The sequence below is a fragment of the Brachyhypopomus gauderio genome, chromosome 2 (genome assembly GCF_052324685.1).
Source record: "Brachyhypopomus gauderio isolate BG-103 chromosome 2, BGAUD_0.2, whole genome shotgun sequence".
Lineage (NCBI taxonomy): Eukaryota > Metazoa > Chordata > Actinopteri > Gymnotiformes > Hypopomidae > Brachyhypopomus > Brachyhypopomus gauderio.
In genome coordinates, this window is record NC_135212.1 from 37157781 (window position 1) to 37180915 (window position 23135).

The 23135-nt window shown below is 44.0% G+C and overlaps 1 protein-coding gene across 6 annotated transcripts in view; it reads right to left on the minus strand.

The window, feature by feature from the left end:
- unc13c (unc-13 homolog C (C. elegans)) overlaps positions 1-23135 on the minus strand; it is a 188622-nt gene that overhangs the window by 150819 nt on the left and 14668 nt on the right. For 3 of the 6 annotated variants that reach the window (XR_013127095.1, XM_076995310.1, XM_076995308.1), the window contains exons 3-8: positions 20943-20968; positions 19409-19455; positions 18420-18498; positions 15508-15561; positions 7268-7487; positions 4996-5223 (exon numbers count right to left, since the gene is read on the minus strand). Coding sequence is in view for 5 of the 6 variants with exons in the window: in XM_076995310.1 (XP_076851425.1) it covers positions 4996-5223; positions 7268-7487; positions 15508-15561; positions 18420-18498; positions 19409-19455; positions 20943-20968 (654 nt within the window). In the remaining variant the exon portion in view is untranslated. Of the gene's footprint in view, positions 1-4995; positions 5224-7267; positions 7488-15507; positions 15580-16209; positions 16216-18419; positions 18499-19408; positions 19456-20942; positions 20969-23135 lie in introns of all 6 variants that reach the window. The other 3 variants (XM_076995311.1, XM_076995309.1, XM_076995312.1) reach the window with 2 other exon arrangements.

Genomic DNA, 23135 nt, shown 5'->3' on the forward strand with positions numbered 1-23135 from the left:
TATATATTTGTATATCGCGATCGATCGCCAGTGGAGGGCGACATAGATATGGATCGGAGGTAAATAAACTAGATTTTTTTTTCTCGCCGTGTGAAATCGGAAGTGTGGCGTGTGAGCGTGTGAAGACGGTCAAATGCGTGTGTCACACGCTCAATGCGTGAGACTTGAGAGCCCTGACTATAGTACAATAAATAACTATCTAGCTGGCTAACTTATCTAGCTACATGCCGGGTGCATTGCTAAGGCAGTTTTCTTTCGTGTACTAGCAATAGCCTACTTAGCTAGCTAGCTAACCAACCATGTACACAATGCTAATGTTAAAATACACAAAAAGAAATGGTTTGCTGCGAGATATTAGATTTCTCATTAAGGTAAATAACCAGTAGGTCTATGAAAATAGCTTACCTCTACCTGTTTCCTCAGACTGGATGTGGTACTAAGGTAGGCTTACAAGGCACTTGAAAATGAAGGAGTGATTTTTCTTTTCGACTACGTCAACCATTTCACTCAGATAAGGCCCTGTGTTTATTGTGGAGTTACAGTTTCTTCCATTTTCATGTAGGAATCTATCCTCTCTAACTGTTATGCTCACTGACGTTGAACCGAACACTGATTGGTGCTCGTGCTTCTTTTGTTTCATTACTTTTTTAATGAACGTGCGTGCCTGAAGGAACAACAGATTTCACATAATGTAGTAGAGTAAAAAGTAAAATATTTAACTTTGCAATGTAGTGGAGTTAAAGTAAAAAGTTACAAATATGGAAATACTTAAGTAAAGTAAAGAAACACAAAGAAATTTCGTAAGTACAGTAACACATTATATTTAATTAGTTACTGTCCACAACTGAGAAGGGCTTATTGCAGTGATTATATTCTGTGTTGTACTAAATCACACTGACCAACAAAATAATGAAAGGAGTGTTAGCTAACACCTTGAACAGCTAATTTACCAATCAAGCTATCAACACATTGATCTTAGACTTGGAATTGTCATACACTGTAACTTTCAACAATTATAATTCACTCCAACACAATAAAAGTTGTGTTAACTATGCGTTCATATCACAAATGTAATATTGTTAATCACGTTTGGACTCCATCTTGTAATTATGAAGTGAGCAGAAATTTTAGTGAAAACAGTGATGCGAGCATGGGGCTGTGAGAAGTGAGAGCGCTTAACCCTGCTGTGCTGTTTTTGCTCGGTTTTCTTGATATTGCTCCTTGTGTCCGACCTGCTCTATTTTAAATTTGCGCTCTCGCATAATCTTATTCCATACTCTCAGCATAGGCGTAAACACTGAGGCTCCAGCACAGGTGTAAACACTGAGGCTCCAGTATGGGCATAAACACAGAGGCTCCAGCAAAGGCATAAAGTCTGAGGCTCCAGCACAGGCATAAACACTGAGGCTCCAGCACAGGCATAAACACTGAGGCTCCAGCAAAGGCATAAAGTCTGAGGCTCCAGCACAGGCATAAACACTGAGGCTCCAGTACGGGCATAAACACTGAGGCTCCAGCACAGGCGTAAACACTAAGGCTCCAGTACGGGCATAAGCACTGAGGCTCCAGCACAGGCATAAACTCTGAGGCTCCAGCACAGGCACAAACACTGAGGCTCCAGCAAAGGCATAAAGTCTGAGGCTCCAGCACAGGCATAAACACAGAGGCTCCAGCACAGGCATAAACACTGAGGCTCCAGCAAAGGCATAAAGTCTGAGGCTCCAGCACAGGCATAAACACTGAGGCTCCAGTACGGGCATAAACACTGAGGCTCCAGCACAGGCGTAAACACTAAGGCTCCAGTACGGGCATAAGCACTGAGGCTCCAGCACAGGCATAAAGTCTGAGGCTCCAGCATAGGCATAAACACTGAGGCTCCAGCACAGGCATAAACACTGAGGCTCCAGCAAAGGCATAAAGTCTGAGGCTCCAGCACAGGCGTAAACACTGAGGCTCCAGCACAGGCATAAACACTGAGGCTCCAGCAAAGGCATAAAGTCTGAGGCTCCAGCACAGGCGTAAAGTCTGAGGCTTCAGCACAGGCATAAACACTGAGGCTCCAGTACGGGCATAAACACTGAGGCTCCAGCACAGGCGTAAACACTAAGGCTCCAGTACGGGCATAAGCACTGAGGCTCCAGCACAGGCATAAAGTCTGAGGCTCCAGCATAGGCATAAACACTGAGGCTCCAGCAAAGGCATAAAGTCTGAGGCTCCAGCACAGGCGTAAAGTCTGAGGCTTCAGCACAGGCGTAAAGTCTGAAGCTCCAGCGCAGACGTAAACTCAGCATGCATGAGAGGCTTTATCCACAAGGGCCCTACAGAATTTGCTTGTATCCATATACAGTGTTGCAAATAACGCCGTTAAAAATAACGGCGTTAGGTAACGGCGTCATTTTGTTAGTAACGGGATAATATAATTAATTACTTTTCCTGTCGTTACAACGCTGTTGACGTTACTGGTCATTAAAAGCGGTGCGTTACTATATATTGATATACTAACAGTAATCCGAGCGGACCGCTGCCCAGACTAGTGAGAAGTAACAGACCTTGATAGGTCACAGTTCTCTGTGTAACACCTGTTTAACTTAACAAGTCAATAAGCGATTGGCTAAGGCAGAGTTATGGTAGCCAATCAGAGCCAGTGTTTTTACACGCGCGCCGAAGCACACGACACAAACAGAGAAGAGACAGAAATGGCGAGTCAGGAGCAAGCCGAAGAAAAATTAGCATTTTCAAGGTGGCGATATAAACATTATTTAAGAAAATACTTGAAGTTCCTGAATGTCTACCAGACTGGGTATTTGAATTATTTAATTAAGAATAGAGGTTGTATTGTTATGTTTACTTCTGTTGTGAACAAACAGTTGTCTCAGATTGAGAGAATTTAATTTTATTTCATAGATGTAAATGCACTTTATATAGTGTAACTGTTTACTATTTTTATTTTTTTTTACAAAGATTTGGGATATTAAAGGATTTTATCCTGCACTGGTCTGTGGATGTGCAATAAATATCAAAAGTTAAACACCTTTCTGATCTACTCATTTCAACTGACTGTAAAAACTGCTTTTTCAAAAAAAATCCTTATTCATTGGCATATAACTTTTTTTAACTGTAACGCAAATAGTTACTTTCTCTGGTAATGAGTTACTTTTATTATAGAGTAATTCAGTTACTAACTCAGTTACTTTTTTGAACAAGTAGTGAGTAACTATAACTAATTACTTTTTTAAAGTAACGTTCCCAACACTGTCCATATATGACACACAAGATGCTTATTAGCCAGTTTTAATATAGGGACCTCTACAACATGGAATGCTTATACTGAGTGTTTAAGGGGTAGGTGATGCTCCCTGTTCAAAATGTCTCAGTGAGATTGGACATCTCTTAGACAAGCTGAGCACTCAGACGTCCATCCGCCCACACAATAGTATGGAAGAGAAGGTGTTGCTGCCAAATTCAGGCAGGATCAATAGACCCTGATGTTTATCCAATGAATAATAAATAAATCAGGAGTCCATCAACACATTCTAAAAATGGATGACTTAGATTCATCACAGGAGATAAATTAAACTATCTAACCTCTTTGGTCCGTCTCTCACTCTTTTCTTGTTGTCCATCTTGCTCTCTCTCTCTCTCTCTCTCTCTCTCTCTCTCTCATTCTTCCTCTCTGTGTATCTCACACATATTGACACTTCTTCAGAAGTGAAACCTTAGCAATAATTCACACTGTCCACCATCAAAGTCAAGGTGAGAGGTTGTGCTGACTTAAAGCCTGTCACACCGGTTCAGCCACTAGTAATCTGGTCCTCTCACTGCTGAATACACACTGATAAATCAGAACAACACCTCAATGAGAGAACACAGGGAAACCACGAGGCAACAGTTCACGGCAGGCTCCGCCCAGTCTGCTTTCTCATTGGTTTTCACATATCTGGATTTGAATTATATTGGCCCAACAAGTAATCAGTCAACCCTCTCAGATTTCATGTGATTGATCTGAACTGACTTGCCATTACATATGTAGTGTGCTGAATAACCATCCATGCATGCTATGCATAGTTCACTACCCCAGAGAGCAGCCAGGTCAGATTTACCCGCAGGTTCATAACGACATTTATTTTTCATCTTGCCTTTTGTCTGACTGAGTAGCTGGACTGTAAAATTGCTGAGGGCTGGCCTAGTTACCTGCTGTATTCTTTAGGGAGGAAGTGAGTAACACTCTAAAAAAGAGGAGGTGTCTGTGCCTCACAGCATGATAGCTTCACCAAAACATGTTAGGGCTGGAGGGTTCCTGTTCTGCCCACAGGCAGGGAACAGTGGTAGTGAACAGAGATAGGGAACATAGGTAGGGAACAGAGGTAATGAAGAGAGGTAGGGAACAGTGGTAAGGAATAGAGGTAGGGAACAGAGGTAGGGGCCATAGGTAGGGAACGTAGGTAGGGAGCAGATGTAGGGAACAGATGTAGGCAACATAGGAAAGGAAAACAGGTAGGCAACAGATGTAGAGAACATAGGCCGGAACAGAGGGCCCTGCATTTAAGGGTCCATCCACATGAGCACTTGCATTTCATCTTTGGGCCAAGAGCTTAGCACAAGGGTACAAATGTAGAGGTCAGGAAAAAATGGCAGACCCCTACCTCTACCACCATCACCCCCCCACATACACCTCCGTCACCCCCACACTCCTTCCATCACCACCACACACCTCCATCACCTCCCACATACACCTCCATTCCTTCCATATAAACCCCCATTACCCCCACATGCACCGCCATCACCCACGCACACACCTCCATAACCCCCACACATACACCTCCATCACCCCCACATAAACCTCCATCACCCCCCCACATACACTTCCATCCTCCCATATACACCTCCATCACCTCCACAAAAACCTCCATCACCCCACCCCACATACACTTCCATCACCACCCCACCGCCACCGCCTCCTGTATCAGTACAGTTACTGCCAACACTGCCACTGACCAGTGATGGCGATCTTGGCGGACCACTTTGATGTGCCCTCTAGCACAGCTTGCTTGGCGCTCTTGAGGTGAGTGGAGAAGTCGTCCTTGGAGAGCTGGAACATGTCCTGGATGACCTCGAACACCTCGGGCCGGTTCTTCTCCCGGATCTTCATCCGCTCCTTCATGGCCATGATAATGTTTTGGGTCTTGTCCTCTGCGCCATGTTTAGAGCTCTTCTCCACTGCACCTGTAGGGAGAGACAGTAAGAGGTTCTCCTCCAGTCAGCCTCTGTAGCCCATGGTGTCGACTATAGTTTAAGAGTCAGGGGAAAAATATATGAAGCAGCAAATATGTTACATAAAAATATCTCCCTGCCTATCTGACACTGCTGCACAGACAGACACACACACACACACACACACACACACACACACATTAACACTTGCACACACGCACACACACTCTCACACATCAACAGCTTTTCTCTCTTAGCCTCTGACTCACACAAATCTATTCACATTTTACACTCTACTACACACATATGCACACACTGTCAAATATTCTCATGCACACAAGCAAACAGACACAAACACAGAAGCAAACACACACACACACACACACACACACACACACACACACACACACACACACACACACACACAAAACACTTTTTTGCTATGATGACTTATTTTGGTTCCTCATTCTGTAAATCTCCCTGAATACTGGCCCATTTGCAGTACTGGCAGGCGGCCATATTTGTGAGGATCACTCCAGATCTCCACAATAGACCATAATGGATGTCAGCCTTACAACAGAGCTATTACAAGCAATAACACATCATTCTTAGCGCAATGACAGCCTAGAGAACAACAAATACAAATACATATTCACACATTTCAAAATACACACATTCATACATTCACAAATACACACATTCACAAATACACATATTCACACATTCACAAATACACATATTCACACATTCACAAATATACACATTCACAAATTCCCAAATACACCCATTTCCAATTACACGCATTCACATATTCACGAATACACACATTCACAAATACACATTCACACGTTCACCAATTCACACATTCACAAATACACACATGCCCACATTCGCAAATTCCCACATTCTTCCATATGCAGTCCAATGTGAACGGTCTTCTCAGCAGCTACAGGGAACGGGTGCTCTGTCTTTGATTGGTGGGTCCTACACTGCAAAGGATCCTCATTCACCAAAGAAAATCATGTCAGCCATTGTGTCGCACACATGGGGGCAGGTGTCTGTAGCAGAGCAGAGACTGGGCCTCTGAGTTACCCCTGTAAACATTCTGACGCAGTGCAATCGGATCATGAGACTTAAACCATAATCAAACCAAAACTTTGAAACACTTTTAAAACATTTTATAATCCCTTGTCAATACAGTGACTGAGGAGAGGACCCAGGAGGTGTGGCATGTCTATGGCAACATTTAATGGAAAGTAAACCAACCAATTACAATCAAGATATAAATTCAAGAATGCCATCCATGTTAAAAAGTCCAAAGGAATGCAGAAATGTGCCTGTATTGCAAGCCTGGCAGTTTCTGGCTTAGAATCCAGAAGACTGTGAGCTGGAATACGTAAGTGCAGCCACTTTCTGGTAAGCTGTATGCAGAGTTTAGGATCTGACTACCACTCACTATTGGAGCAACAAACCACTTCTCCACTCAAAGATATGCTACTGCACTACTTCTCTGGGCACACTGAGAATACCAGACTTCTGCTCCTGGACGTCCAGTGCTGAGAAAGTCCAGAGAACTCAACAGCACTGCATCTATTTGGATGTGTTTGGAAAGCTTCAGTAATGCAGATGACTCATGTTCTTGCTGGTTCCGGCTGATGCTGGACCCTCCTTACTCTACGAATACAGAGCAGGAGCACCTTTTCTCAGGTTCTTGGCTTTGTTTCATTGTTTCTGACAGTGCTGCATTATGTGGTTGTTTAGAGTATCAGATCATTGCTAAAACACTCAGCAAACATCTGGACATCAAGGGATAAGTGTTCATGTACACTTTAGGGCCATTATGTGTGTGTGTGTGTGTGTGTGTATGTGTGTGTACGTGTGTGTGCGTGTGTGTGTGTGGCTGACTCTGTGCACTCCAGTGAGTCTGTGTGGTCCACTGCGGCAACTAAATCAGCGATTTAAATAAAGTAAATCAGAAATTTAAATAAACTAAATCATAGATTTAAATAAACTAAATCAGAGATTTAAATCAGAGAGTGGTAAAGTGTGATCTTACGTTGCAGGCAGTCAGCATTCAACAGGTCCTGACACTTCTCGTGACATTTGACCCCGCACTCAGAGCAGCGCATGCCCTGCCGCGCGATGCCCCACAGCAGTCCCTCACACTCATGGCAGTAGGTGGGCGCCGTCGCCGTCCACACCTCAAAGTTATGTGGCGTGGTGGAGGAGATGGGGTATATCAGAGCCTGCAGGGTCTTTCGAAGGACTTGCAGTTTCTGTGGGAGAGAGAAAGAGAGAGGGGGAGGGAGGGGGGAGTGACAAGGAGAGTAAAAGAGGGAGAGAGAGAAAGGAAGAGGAAGAGAAGGAGGGAGAAAAAGAGGATTGGAGGAAGAGATTGATGGAGACACAGAGACAGAAAAGAAGTGTGAAAGAGAAAGAAAAAAGAGAGAGAAGGGAAGAGTCATAGTGCCAGAGGGAACAGAGAAGAGAAACAATGAGAAAATGTGAGAAACAGGTGCAGGATATATCAGGATATATTAGTGGAGGAAACAGAAACGTGGATGAAGGCAGCAGGAGGAGAATGTGTGATGGTGGAGGAGAACATCTTAATTTAGAGAACATTTTCTGGACTCATTCTGACTCAGGGAATACCTAAATGCATTGTGGCCCTGAACTGCAGGACACAAGCTGCTCGGATGTTTGCTTAAAACACTGTAATAGCAGCCATAGAACTCAGACTATACCTGTATTTAAACCATTAACTATTTATTAGGACAAGATGAAAACAGTATGATTGATGCGTGAATTGTAAGAGGTTAAATTAAATCAAGGTCTACATTCAATCCACAATTCTCTAATGAACATAATAAAAAATCTACACGCACAACAATCACCTCAGCCTCAACACACCTACTCACACAGCAATCACATCAGCCTCAACACACACACAACAATCACATCAGCCTCAATACACTTACACACACAACAATCACATCAGCCTCAACACACCTACTCACACACAATCCCCTCAACCTCAACACAACTACACACACACAATTACCTCAGCCTCAACACACCTACACGCACAACAGTCACCTCAGCCTCGACATAGATGTATCATTGCATCAGATGGTCTACACACAATATGGTAATGTGACTAAACTGCCTATCGTGGGAAGCCCTGTGCCACACTGAACAAGCTGAGGACAGGGATGGGCGTGTCTGACTGCTGCCTGGTCAGCAGGAAGGACTTCTGCTGTCTTTAAGTAGGACTCTGACAGCACTGGAAATCACTACTGATGTGTGTGAGAGACAGAGAGAGAGAGAGAGAGAGAGAGAGAGAGAGAGAGAGAGAGAGAGAGAGAGAGAGAGAGAGAGAGAGAGAGAGACAAAGACAGGGAGAGATATATTTGAGATATCTTTTCCCTCTGGGTGGCACTTTACCAAATCTTCTACCATGTTCACTAGATTCAACAGTCTGTCTCAATAATTTTAGCAAGAAATGTCCACAATGCAAAACAAAAACATCAAAGAAGAAATTTGAGCGAGGATCTTATGAATATCTCAGCAGAGGCCGAAGGCTGAATTTCTAAGCATTAAAATGAATCTAATTATTCTAAACTGATAAGAGGGCGACCACAGAGCTGGATCAAACTTTACAGACATTTTACATTTTAAACTCAGTACTGCTGTCTTTACAGCTAATGCCCATTACAGGGAATAGATGACAACACCAGTATATTTAGTACTGGAGTTTGGGTTCAAGCTATTTCTTAAAAAGCATAATCTTGTCTGAGTTTATGTCCACATTCTGTCCACATTCCTAATGTAATTTAAGTAATCTAAGTACACAGTAATGAAAGCAGTTATTTAGTCTGTATACATCTGGCAGGCTAAATCTCAGGACATTTAAAAAGGACTACCAGTTTGATCCAGAAAGTGCAGAGCAAGCAGGTGCCAGGTGTTATCTTCTAATTAAGTACCCCACTCCATGATGGGGGAGGGGGGATCTTCTAATTCAGTACCCTACTCCATGTGTTTGTGTGTGTGTGTGTGTGTGTGTGTGTGTGTGTGTGTAGTATGTGTGGTAACAGTAACCGTAGTAACAGTAGTAAACCCCTACTTGTGGGTCTTCCTCTATGGGTCATCAGACCTCTACAACTAATTCAGAATGTTGCAGCACAACTGGTCTTCAATCTCCCCAAGTTCTCGCACATGACTCCACTGCTGCGGTCTCTTCACTGGCTTCCAGTAGCTGCATGCATCAGATATAAAACTGTGATGCTTGCCTACAAAGCCAAAAGTGGACTAGCCCCTCCCTACATGATGTCCATGGTCAAAGCCCGGTCCGTAGTACAAGTACTCGGAACCTCAAGCATAGTTTGACTCGAAACACCATGCTTAAAGTTTCAAAGTAAAACAAAACTCAAGACTATTCTCTATCCTGGCTGTGAGATGGTGGAGTGATCTTCCACTAGCTGCTCGGACTACAGAGTCTTATGCGGTCTTCAAACATAGAATGAAGACTCGCCTATTTGCTAAGTACTTAAATGAGCACCAACTCAGCAGATAACACTTGTTGTCCTCGTTCTTAACTTGTATGTTTATCTGTCTATGGCTATTTGTGCTTCTTGGTATACAATTTAATTCCTGTTTACGTGTTTAATTGAAATACTAGGTACTAGGTGGCATTGATTCCTGTTGTTTAGTAGTAGTCTGGCTGTTGAATTCTGACTTATCTATGGTACTATTTAGGATGTATTCTGTGAACAGATACAAAGCACTTTGTAAGTCACTCTGGGAAAGTGTCTGCTAAATACTCTAACTGTAAATGTAGTAACATTTGTGGTTACAAATGTAGTGAACACTCTGTGGGAATCCTACAACAATGTCTCACATCTCTCCATCTTCTCAGAATGCTGATTCTAGACCAGCTTTTATCTTGAGTCATATGATCACCTGATCTGAGATCTACTCTCTTACACATGATAAATATGGCCCAAAATCAGCATGGTGCTCTCTTACACATGGTTGATGTCTAGATCTGTGTGATTATACACTATGCACTCAACACAGACACACACAGGCAATTTCTTAAAGACAATGTCTTAAAGGGAACTTTAAGAGCTACAGCTACACAGCTAAGCTTTTAACAAGTAGAATCACTCTACCAGGCATCTGAAAGTCACCAACCTGATTTGGATAGTTTTGGCTGGAGTCACTCATCTGTAAATTATGAACTGATCGATAATGCCATGATCCTGACTGATTAAATACTTATGACTTCTGAGTCTTCTGTCTGTGCTGGTTTGAGTTCTGGTGTGAGTTCTCTCTAATGGACTTCTCCTTCTTCAACATCTGTCCTGCTTGCTTACAGTCTGCAGGAAGGATTCTCTGCTCCCCACATACAGCCTATCTGCTGCAGAATAACAGTCTGGCAGGTGCTAAGAGGCTCCTGACTGATCACTGCACCCACCTGCGCATTCCATCACTTTATATTATGCAACTTCCTATTAAAATGTAAGCAATTTTTTTCTCATATGGTTTCATTTCAGTGTAGCTTTGCTGTGTTTGATTAAGGTTTACTGAGATCATGCCAATGGCATCTTCATCCTGTGGGGGACTCTATTGTAGATCTGAGAAGTTAAGAGATAATAGCTTACTGTTCATTGTAGTACATGCAGTTAAACATTTGGAATTGTTATGCTTCTCTTATTAATAAAACATTAACGGCATCATGGGGAAACAGGAGAGGGAAAGGCACAGCTAGCATATGATACTGTTTTATAAACCCAGCCCTAACCATAACCCATATGAACAGATACAGATCATACAGATCCACAGACTTTATTTATTGACATCAAATGAGACTTTATTTGATCTGTAACCGATAAAACCTCCAAACAGGATAAAGGTTTTTAATATAAAACATTATTTTTCCATAAACGGCACATTGCAATATGTGACATCTACAAAAATAACAAAGCATGTCAAAGAATTACACTAAATAAATGCTATTGAGATATTATTAGGATTGTTAATGTCACGTCCAGCCCCTCCCTCCTCCCTGGTCCTGCCTAGTTTCCCCGTTCCCATGGTTTCTCCCTCTGTCTGCCACGCCCCTGTCCTCATTGTTCCCACCTGCGTCTCGTTTCACCGTCATGTTTTCTGTGTATATAATCCCCTTGGTGTTACTCTCCTGTGTTGGTCATTGTTTGTACGTGAGTTCCATCTTGGTTTCCTAGTCGTTCTGGTTTCCTGTCTTGTCTCTAGTTCTGGTGTAGTATGTGTTTACTCCCCGTTGCCCTGCCTCCTGCATAGTCTGTCTCCCATTAAGATTTGAATTCTAATTATGTTAGTTAGTTTTCTTTTCGCTATGTGTGATTCAGTTACGTTTCAGTTACCATCTATTTCTAGTATCCTTACGTCTGTTCATGTTCTCGGTTACGTTTGTGGTCATCGCTGTTAGTGTATGTTTCACTCGTGTGCGTTTGCGGAATATGTGTTGTTGTAATGTTTCCATGTGTGTTTTCTCTTCTTATATGTTGTGCAGTCCTGCTCCTTAGCGTTATCCCTTCGTTGTATATTACCATCCCTATCTGTATTTGGTGTTTTGTTCTAGTGTCTTGCCTTCTTTTCATTAAATGCTCTATAACTTGCGTTTGCGTCACTCATGTCTCTGATAATCCCCGTCGACAGGGGGGGACAACCGGGTCTGTTGTCCCCCAGGGCCAGGGGGGCCCATCAAAGAGCCCAAAAATTTTTTTTTTTTTAAATTTAAATATAAATTTTAAATATAATTTTAAATATAATCTTGAAATCTTTCATTAATATAAAATTCTGTACTCAAAATAAGCCCAATGGCTAAAATATATGTTTTTTACCTATCTGCATATTTTCCATTAAGTGCATAAACCCCTACCCCCGCCTCCCACTGAAAAATGGTTTGATCCAGCACTGACTGTAGCCGGCTGGTACCTGCCCAACAGCGGGAAATACAGTGGTGGATAGTTAAAGAAAACAGAAATCTGGAGAAAGGAAAACATTTACCTGACGAATTTTAATGTTGCATTGTGTTCCAGGTTTGAAAGAATTGAGGCTAAAGTACTTGAAAATGCTTGAAATTGTGACTACTTTTCACAACAAATATCTGTCTGACTAAACAGTTCACTTGTATTACATTAACAAATACGAGCCTCTTGTAATTCCAGTACAAAACATGAGAGAACGTGAAGACGTTAAGATTGGGCGTTTTGAAAATTAACAACCATTAAATAATGTGATAAAAAGCGAATAATTTAGAATCATTTCAAGTATATGTATAAATATTTAACTTAATTAAGTTTAACGTGCTGGGAAATATTGAAATGGACCTTTAAAGTGACGTACAAGTGCTTGAATTCCACCTTATAAAGGTGTATGAACCCTGCAAACATAACTTTGTTCATCGCGCTGAGGCGCGGTGTGCACAAAGTTACAAAATTCGAGAGGTGCACGACCTCTCAGTGCGTGAGGCCCTTGCGCATGGGTGGAGCCACCGCAATTACGACATTTTTACCGCACGGTCCCTCGCACCGCTCACGACGCGTCAAATATAAACCAGTGAGCTGTCAGAAACAGCTTTGATGTGTGGCTTTTTTATATACTATATGACCCAACACAAGGATTGTCTGCTACAGAGGAAATTCAAATGACGTAAGCCGGGGGGGATGCACATGAAACTTTCTTGTCCTGAGCCCCAGCAATACTGTCAACGGGCCTGATTATAGTTACATCACAGGTGAAACAGTTCTGGTCAATTTTAGTCACTTCAAAATCATTGTACTCATCAGAGTCTGGTATTTAAAGAAATTCACCCTTCAAATGGCTGCCCAGTACAAACAAACTCAGAGTAACGTAGGTGAAAATTTTGAGGATGAGGAGACAAGTTGCATGGAACATTTATTAAAGTCACTGTTGTGAGGGCTACTAGCACAGGAGCAAGCACATGAAACTTGGACAAACACGTAAAAAGACGAGCACAGGACGAGACTAACACACACAATATATACACATCACGCAATAAGCACCATGTGCAGCACAATAAACTAATGATAGTAGTGAACACGCACACAAACAACCACATCCATGGAAGTACATATAAAGACATGGACTACATTAACACACGCCTCAAGGGAGGGGTCCGGAGCTGTATTGTGACACTCAGGGATACATGTCCAATCTCAATGAACCCATAAATAGATCCAAACAAACTACGAAACTGCTTGGTCAGAACTACATTTTATGTCCAAACCCCCCTCAATTCCAGACTAAACAAACCCCTCAATTTCAGACTAAACACACCCTGTACATGTACAAACAACCCCTGAACTGTATTTTCAGTCCAAACATGATTGAGTCAGTTCCCAGCCTTCAGCAGGAAGTATAGAAAGGAGTCGGTCTGCGTTTTTGAAAAAGTGATGTGTTTCTGAAAAAGTGACTTCACTGAGGTATTTACCTTGTTGCAACTCTCATCCTCTCATCTTATTTATTCATTGAATTCATCTAACTGCAATCACCTGATGCTGAAAGTGAGGGATAGATGTCAGCAGAAAGGAGGAGTAATTCTGCTTCCATTGATTACAGCTCTCTCCTCCTCACATTGATTACAGCTCTCTCATCCTCACATTGATTATGGCTCTCTCCCTTGTTTCTTGCGCCAGCCCTACCACAGAAACCAAAGTGCTGTTCTATAATTAAAAGTGGAGTCACTGGTTCTAGAATTAAAAGTGGAGTGGAGCCACTGGTTCTAGAATTAAGAGTGTATTCACTGGTTCTAGAATTAAGAGTGCAGTCACTTGTTCTAGAATTAAGAGTGGACTCACTGCAGCCTGACTGAATCAGCCCTGCAGGCTGTTTTATGACAGTACAAAGGTGCTGCAGTCTGCAGTGCTCAAAGGCATAGACTGCAGACTTAATAAAATTTTGCTGTCATATTAGGCTGTAAGTGGAGTGTATTACACATGCTTAGTTCACTTTGCTGTTTTATGTTTTGTTTGTTTATTAATTCCACTTTTGACGAGGTGACGAGCAGTTGCTGATAGGTACAGAAAATCTCTGTCATTTTTCACAGAACGTTTTTTATTTGTCCCTGCCCTGTGTTCGCTGCCCTGTGTTCCCTGGCCTGTGGTCTGTGCCCTGTGGTCCCTGCTCTGTGGTTCTTGCCCTCTGGTCCATGGCCTATTGTCTAAAGAGAATGCATTTTGAAAAGCATTAGTGAAAATGTTGAACATTTGTATGTTGATTATCAACAAATTTTGCAAGTATTTAATTATTACAAAAAAGCTTGACCAGTACACACTGTTGATGGAATGAGCACATGCCCCAACCCTAACTCTAATGCTAACACCTAATCCCAACCCTAACCCTAATGCTAACACCTAACCCTAACCCTAATGCTAACACCTAACCCCAACAATCAATCAATCAATCAAAATGTAAATGTATATTTTGGCAACTGTGATTTTTACACCGCAATCGAAATTTGTCCTCCACTTTTAACCCATCTGTGCAGTTAGAACACACACACACACTAGTGATTACTAGGGGGCTGTGGATCACACATGCCCAGAGCGGTTGGCAGCCCTAACCCGGCGCCCAGGGAGCAGTTGGGGTTAGGTGCCTTGCTCAAGGGCACCTCAGTCATGGCCTCAGGTCTGGGAATCAAACCCACGACCCTCCGGTCACAAGACCAGTTCCCTACCACCAGGCCATGACTGCCCCAAATGTATTTATATAGCGCTTTTTACAACAGTTGTTGTCACAAAGCAGCTTTACAAGTGTCCGAGTCCAAGCCCCCAGTGAGCAAGCCAAGGGCGACAGTGGCAACGAAAACCTCCCTAAGAGCATGAGGAAGAAACCTTGAGAGGACAATACCCCTAATGCTAACACCTAACCCTAATGCTGACACCTAAGCCCAACCCCAACCCTAACCTAACCCTAACCCTAATCAACCTGCTCATGCATAAATACTAGATATGGACCATTTACACACAACAATGATGTGACTGCACACACATAATCACACACAGTACACAAAACACAGTGTGAGACTGGCACTTTCGTGGTACATTAGTGACACCCAGAAACTCTCTATTAAGTAGTGATGGGCTGTTTGTGTGTGTGTGTGTGTGTGTGTGTGTGTGTGTGTGTGTGTGTGTGTGTGTGTGTGTGTGTGTGTGTGTGTGTGTGTGTGTGTGTGTGTGTGTGTTTGTGTGCATGGACATGCATGCGTGTATGTATCTGCGTAGTACTTACGAGATCCTCATTGTTCAGGGTGGATCTGGTCACTAGCGCAAACGAAATGCCTGCCTTTCGAGCAGCCAAGGTCTGCAGAGACAGAACAGAAGCACTCAGGAGAAAAGAACAAGGAGAAGACCAGTCAGACCAGTCAGACCACAGTGACCAGCTGCAGAACTGACCAAAACAGTTGGGGATCCATGTGGGTCATTTAAACAGCTCTGGAACCCTGTGGGTCATTTAAACATCTACAGAACCCTGTGGGTCATTTAAACAGCTGTGGAACCCTGTGGGTAATTTAAACAGCTTCAGAACCGTGAACAGAGCATGGGATGAGTGCTGCTTAACATGGACTCTCATCAAAGCAAGCTGTTGAACAAGCTGAACTCCTTTTGACAGAAGTGTTTTCACCATCTGGTTCATATTCATATTTCACTGTCACATTATAGTAGTACAGTGTCTGGAGCATGAACCTTTCTGAGACAATAATGAATGAATGAATTTTCTGTCTGTACCCAGAGCTGTAGCACCCAGCCCCCAAGCCCACAACTCCATTGCCTGGATGCTTTAATAGAGGAGATCAAATCAGAGGAAGCTGAGAACCCCCCTGAAAACCTCACGTCTGAGGCGGGCGACCCATGCCTCTACAAGCTGATAAATAAGAAATTACCCAGCATTAGGGTGATTAGAGAAGAGGACTGAGGCAGAGTGGACACTTACCAGAGCCTGCGCCGTTCGATCAGGAATACGGGAGAGAAAAGAGAGAGAGAGAGGCTGGATTAGCATGAGCTGGCGAGGACTGAGCTGAGCTTTTTAGCGTTTGCTGATCTATGTCCACTGCCATGCCATAAAGTGACTCATTTTGTCAAAAGCAGAGGAAAATCTAGAAGCATGTCTCTTAAATAGTTCCTGCAATAATTTGGTTAGTTCATGCATTACAAATCTAATTCTGCTCATGCTTTTTAAAAAATGTATTGTCCTTTATTGTGTGTGAATCTCTGAAATGAGGGACTGTATAATATTTCTGTCTTCTACACGCTCAACAACTAGACGCCAACACGAAGCATGTGTTCAAGCGGTCACCTAATAAACACTGACCACACCTACTGTGTACATGACCACACCTACTGTGTACATGACCACATCTACAGTGTACATGACCACACCTACTGTGTACATGGAGCATTATGGAAGATAAGTATAGAGAGAAAAAGCAAAGAACAGCAGAGAGAGAAAAGAGAATAGAAAGGGAGGATGAAGAGAGAGCAATGAGAATATAAAGGAAGAAAGAGAAAATAGAAGAGAAAGGGAGGATGAAGAGAGAAAAGAGAAGAGAAAATGTGAGAAATCGACAGCAAGGGAGTGAGAGAGAGAGAGAAAGTGAGAGAAAGAGAGAGAGGAAGGGGCTTTGATTGAGGAAATGTGAGATTAACAACTGTGGATTTGTGGAAGGAACAGAGAAGAGATGCAGGCACTGACAATACTGGATTTGTCTTTACCATTTAGTGCCTGCTCTATGAGCCAATCATGGTAAAGACCCGGAGGCTTTGTAAAGATGCCTGAAAGCAGAGATGTGGGGAACGTCCAACCTGTACATGAACTCTGCTGGGTTATGTACGTTTACAGGACCAGCATGCACTGGGGTGGCTGAGGGTAGCTGCAGGCAGTGCGGTGAATCATGTGTATGGCCGTGCAAGACTAGAGATACTCCTCACTTAGAATAGGTCACGCCTTAAGAGGTATGAGAGCTACTCTGGAAACTCCCCCCGGAGTGGTTGCCCCTCCCCCTCCCCACCGGGGCCCATGTGACGAAATATCGCCCTGAAGCAATTGCACAGCTACGAGGGACAGAGGTAGAGGACAGAGGCATGATGGGATAGCCCACACAGGACCTGTGACAGAGCAATGACGTAATCTGCACTACGACAGGCGTTTATGCTGCACGTCACTGTTGCATGATGTACTAAAACAAACAGTTATATCAGAGGTCAATGACATTCTTGGATATATTTTTGGGTGGAATTGTCAGCATTTCACAGTTTGGATTCTTTTTTTCACGTTTTTTTTGTCTGTGACTCTTTGGTGGTGGTGCCGGGTCTTTCAGAACCGGGTCTGGGTTCGGGCTCACAGGAAATCTGACAACTCCCTGAAAAATATCCCCCATATTAAATATGGGCCCATGAGGGAACGGCATATACAGAACACGCATAACATAACAGTAACCCATACTTACCAAAACAGGGTTGGTTTTTTAATTTCATGCAAAATATGGACAAATACAGCATCAATTTTTGTCCTATCATGTTGAATTAAATACTTGCAGTGAACTAATTTGAGAAACAGTAGTTTTCCTTAAAAATCATTAACATAGTCAAAACAAGCAAGAAATTGGATACTCAAATAATAACAGATAAAGGAGTCCAAAAATGACTCTTTAACATTTGTTAATGCATGCACTTTATACTCAAAACACACTTCTTGTATAAAAACTTAAAATACAGCCCACATAAACATTTTAAACACAATCTGTATATTATGATCAGATTTTTTTTTCCTCTACGAAAACGTTTTCTACTGCAGGGCTGTTCTACTGCAAGAGTCCTGGACCCATTAACATGGGGAATCCTGGACTCATCAAGGTGGGGGTTCTAGACTCATTAATGTTTGGGGTCCTGGATCCATAAAGGTGTGGGGGAATCCTGGACTCATTAACATGGCAGGTCCTGGACCCAGTAAAGTGGGGAGTCCTGGACTCATTAACATGGTGGGTCCTGGACTCCAACTGCCCTCCAGGTTCAGGTTTCTCCTGCCCACACACCAGATGTGCTGGCCATGAGACTGTGGATGGAAGGCAGTCCTGACTCCTCCGATACCCCCCCCCCCCCCCCCTTACCCACGACATCAATCACCACGCTGGAGCTGGAACTCACCAGATCCCGCACAATAGGCACAGTCCTCTTGCGTCGTAAATCTGGCATGCTGTCAATGCCGTAAAGAATGCTGCCAGCCCTGTGGAAGAGCATAGATTTGGAGACTATTAATATCATAATAATACAACATGGTGTAAGACATTACCCAGCTAGGCAGAGCCAGGGTGATTTACAAGAGTGGTAAACAAGGAGAGATAGAGAGAGAGAGAGATAGAGAGAGATTGTGATAGTTGGTGTGTGTGTGTATATATATATATATATATATATATATATATATATATATATATATATATATATATATATATATATCATTATATCATTATATATTAATGAGCACTATCAGAGTAGTGTAACAACCATTTTATGGTTCCATGGTTCCTCATGTCCTCACACACACACACACACACACACACACACACACACACACACACACACACACACACACACACACACACACACACACACGTGTCTGAGGTCATGAGGAACCATGGGACCATAATATGGTTGTTACACTACTCTGATAGTGCTCATTAAGCTACTCTGATGGAGCTAACAGGATTCTCTGTTCTAGCACCTTAAGACCCCCAGGGTGTGCTGCAGAGAGATGAGGTTTGTTAAGAAGCTTCAAATGTTTACTACAGCCCTGCAATTAAGGTCAGGTATGCTAAACGGCTAGACCATCCATCCACACGTAGGGTTAATGGTGCGTCACACTGCATGATTTACTTTAGGAATGTTTTAGGATCCCAGGCATGTTTTCAAATGCCCTATAGATACATTCAGTGCAATGCATTGCAAACATTCAGTAATGCATCAGTAACCTAATGTTGCTCCAGGACTGTTGATAGGTTGAGTAATATATTAGGACACTATAGATAGGTTCAGAAAACACATTAGGACACTATAGATAGCTTCAGTAATATATTAGAACAGTATAGATAGCTTGTAATAACACATTAATACATTAGGATGCTAGACGCTCTACTCACCCTCCACTTAGGCCCAGTTTGGCTGGGTCCAGGATGCTTCCACATCCCTACATACGAGACAAGTGTCACTCTAACACACGATACAAGTGTCACTCTATCACACGAGACAAGTGTCATTCTAACATGAGACAAGTGTCATTCTAACACATAAGACAAGTGTCATTCCAACACATGAGACAAGTGTAACTCTAACATACAAGACATGTCACTCTAACACACATGTAACTAACAGAGGAGACACGTCACTCTAACACACAAGAGAAGTCACTAACACATGACACTAACATAGGACAAGTGGCACATGAGCAATAAAGACATTGCTGTACATCAACATCTCTTGCACATCTGAGAGAAGCATCACTGTACTGATCTAAGAACAGTTCCTTTATTCCCATATAATGGCATTCATAGTCTAAGAGTAATTTATATCTCTACAACATGCAAACATGGCATTCACTGCCCTGGTGATGCAGCTGCATAAATACATACACAGAAAACATGAACAGCATTAAACACCCCATAAAACCAGCCAGCACACCTGTCAAAGGATCACAACCACAGCATGCTCAGACACACACAACCTGGGCCACATTCATCCTGAAGCAGCAAATCAGGCTGAGAAATCAGACTTGGGCTGGCCAATGAGTGAGCAAGGCACTCAGGCTCTGTCTGGCCAATGAGTGAGCAAGCAGGCTGAGCTTGGGAGGGCCAAGTCCTCGAGCATGCCTGCAAGTCCTGCCCATGGCACAGTGGAATTACCATTGAGACTGCAGTGGAAATAGTTCATGCAATTACAAAAGAGTCTGCAGCTCACTCTGATGAGTGTGTGTGTCTGTGTGTAGACTAAAAACAACATGTAGATGGAACAGCATGTGCCTGTCCAGTGTTTCATTGGTTAGCCAGCAGGACAAACCACGTTCATCTGAGTAGAAAGGCCCTCTGCATCCAGGCTCAGTGTTGTGTGAGTCAGAAGTAAACATGTGTGTGTGTGTGTGTCAGGAGTAAACCTGGTGTTTCTATTTCAGAAGTAAACCTGGTGTGTGTGTGTCAGGAGTAAACCTGGTATGTGTGTGTGTGTGTGTGTTTGTGTGTGTGTGTGTGTGTGTGTGTGGGCGTGTGTGAGAAGTAAACCTGGTGTGTGTGTGTATGTAGTGTGTGTGTGTGTGTCAGGAGTAAACATGCCATGTGTGTCAGGTGTAAACCTACTGTGTGTGCGCGGCGTGTGTGCAGTGTGTGTGTATGAGTAAATGAGGAGGAATCATGATGCTGCAGGTCTTTCTGCTCCAGAACCCAATCCAGGAATGCAGCACACAGCATGCAAGACAAACACTGAGATGGCCAGTAAAAAACACACAAACACACACAGCATGCAACAAGGAGCCCAGTAATAACAGACAGACAGACAGACAGACAGACACACACACACACACACAGCATGCAAGACGTACACAGAGAGGCCCAGTAATAAAACACACACTCACACACACACACACAACAACAACAACAACATCAACCCAGCAGTAGTGCTGAAAACCTGTGTGTCCAAAGCGGTGCTGTCTGCTGGGGTGGAAGAGGACGGAGACAGGAGAGGAAGAACAACAACAAGACATTAGAATCAACAAAACACAGACACTGTGAGATAGGACTGTAAGATAAGTCTGTGAAATAGGGCTGTAAGATAGGGCTGCTATATAGCACTGTGATATAGGGCTGTGATGTAGGGCTGTGATGTAGAACTGTGATATAGGACTCTAAGATAAGACTGTGAGATAGGACTGTGATATAGGACTGTGAGACAGTGTTAATGTCACGTTACGGTCCCGACCCCTCCCTGTTGGGCGTGTGTTTACGTCGTCTGTGTCTACTCGTCTACGTCAGTGGATCTCCGTGGGTGTGGTTACGTCTTGTGATAATTCGTCTCACCTGTGGCTCGGCTCGTCATCACTTGGGGTTTACGTGGTTTGTCTATTTAATGTGCGTTCGCGCAATGTCTTGTGCTCGTCGTTGTCCAAGTCTACACGTTGTGTGCATCATCTGTATGTTACTCGTGCGCTATTGCGCAATACCTGTGCACTTAATAAAAGTGACCGTGAGTGAAGCAAGGATTCCATGTCTCATCCTTCGCCCTGCCTGCGCGTCATAGAACGACGAGCCATCTGAGACACCCAAGAATGCCAGACTACACCACCCGGCCAAAGAAGGGCAAGCGCCCCAGCAAGCGGCATCACCGTACCTCTTCCCCCCCCACACGCCACGAAGCCACGCCGACTCTGGCGCAGCTGAAGCAAGACCCAGTGTGCGCCTACATGCTGTGCACGGCACGGGAGACCGATGTTCCCGAGTTGGCAGAGGAATACCGCCAGTCAGCGGTACGGATGTGGATGGAGCGACACCCCCCTCCCACCAGGGAACTCTCACCACTGCGGGTAGGCTCAGTGGAGCTCTGCGCAACGGAGAAGACCCCCGAGAGCGAGTTCGGGGAGGTGGACTCTCCGAGCGAGGAGAAGGAGGGGGAGGAGGACGCTTACCCTCCGTCCATATGCTCCGCCCCCACCGTAGCCTACGGTGAGGAGGAGGAGGAAGACGAGGATGAGAACTACCCTCCGTCAGTGTGTACCGCTCCCACCGTAGACTACGGTGGGGAGGAGGAGGAGGAGGAGGATGAGGAAGAGAACTACCCTCCGTCAGTGTGCTCTGCTCCCACTGTATACTATGGTGGGGGCGAAGAAGACCATCCTCTGTCCGTGTACTCGGGTGTCTCCGAGTGCGTGGACAGCGAGCTAGGTACTGAGGACGAGGGTAGTCCGCCCCCCTCTGAGCGTTCTTGTAACGTGGTGAGTACAGAGACGTACACACCACGTAAGAAACAGAGAAGGGAGGAGCGTAAAAAACGAGCGATAACGCGCGCACACACACACCTCAGCAATAAACAATACTAGAGAAGATTAAACACGACGCGCAAAAACGAAAAGGAAACTAAACACAATACAAACAGAAAACAACACGGAATTATCAACGTGTAAGCAGACAAGATAATGTCGTGGAATAATACGGTAAAAACTATAAACATAAAACACGTGGAATCCTCAACACGTGAAAACCGAAACTAAGGACGTCAGGGAAAGACTGACAGCAGGCAAACGCCGCAACATAAAGACAACCTTCCCAAAACAATAAACAATGGATAGGAAGAGAAAACAGATTGGGGAAAACTTGAGAGGGGCCAGATAGCGGTGCAGGAGGTAGATACTCGAATAAGTAACAGCGGAACGAGAGAGAGAGAGAGAGCGGTGGCGAGACACCTTGAAACGTAACAATATCACAGAGAGAGAGACGGGCTGAAAGCGCAACGGCAAGAGACCAAAACGATTCAGCAGTGATTCGTCTCCACAAGCTTCCTTAAGAAGCCTATAAAACAGCTGAGACGAATCACTGCTGATTATGCCGATTTAGTCTGGGACTGACTCGGGTGCCCCGTGCGGAGGTAGAGGGCGTGGCATCCGAGCCAGCCCTGACAGTTCTGCCGGGACCGTTAAGGGGAGGAACCGCTCAGAGGTAAGCGCTTCCCCTTACTGCTCCGAGGGGAGCGCGATGGACTGCTCCCGGGGTGGAAGTCCAGCCGTGCCCATGAGCTGGAGCCTGGGCAGTGAGGAGGAAGAGGAGATGGAGACCGACAGGGGACTCCCAGGCGCTGCACCAGGCGCGTCCGCCAGCCGCGCTGCACTAG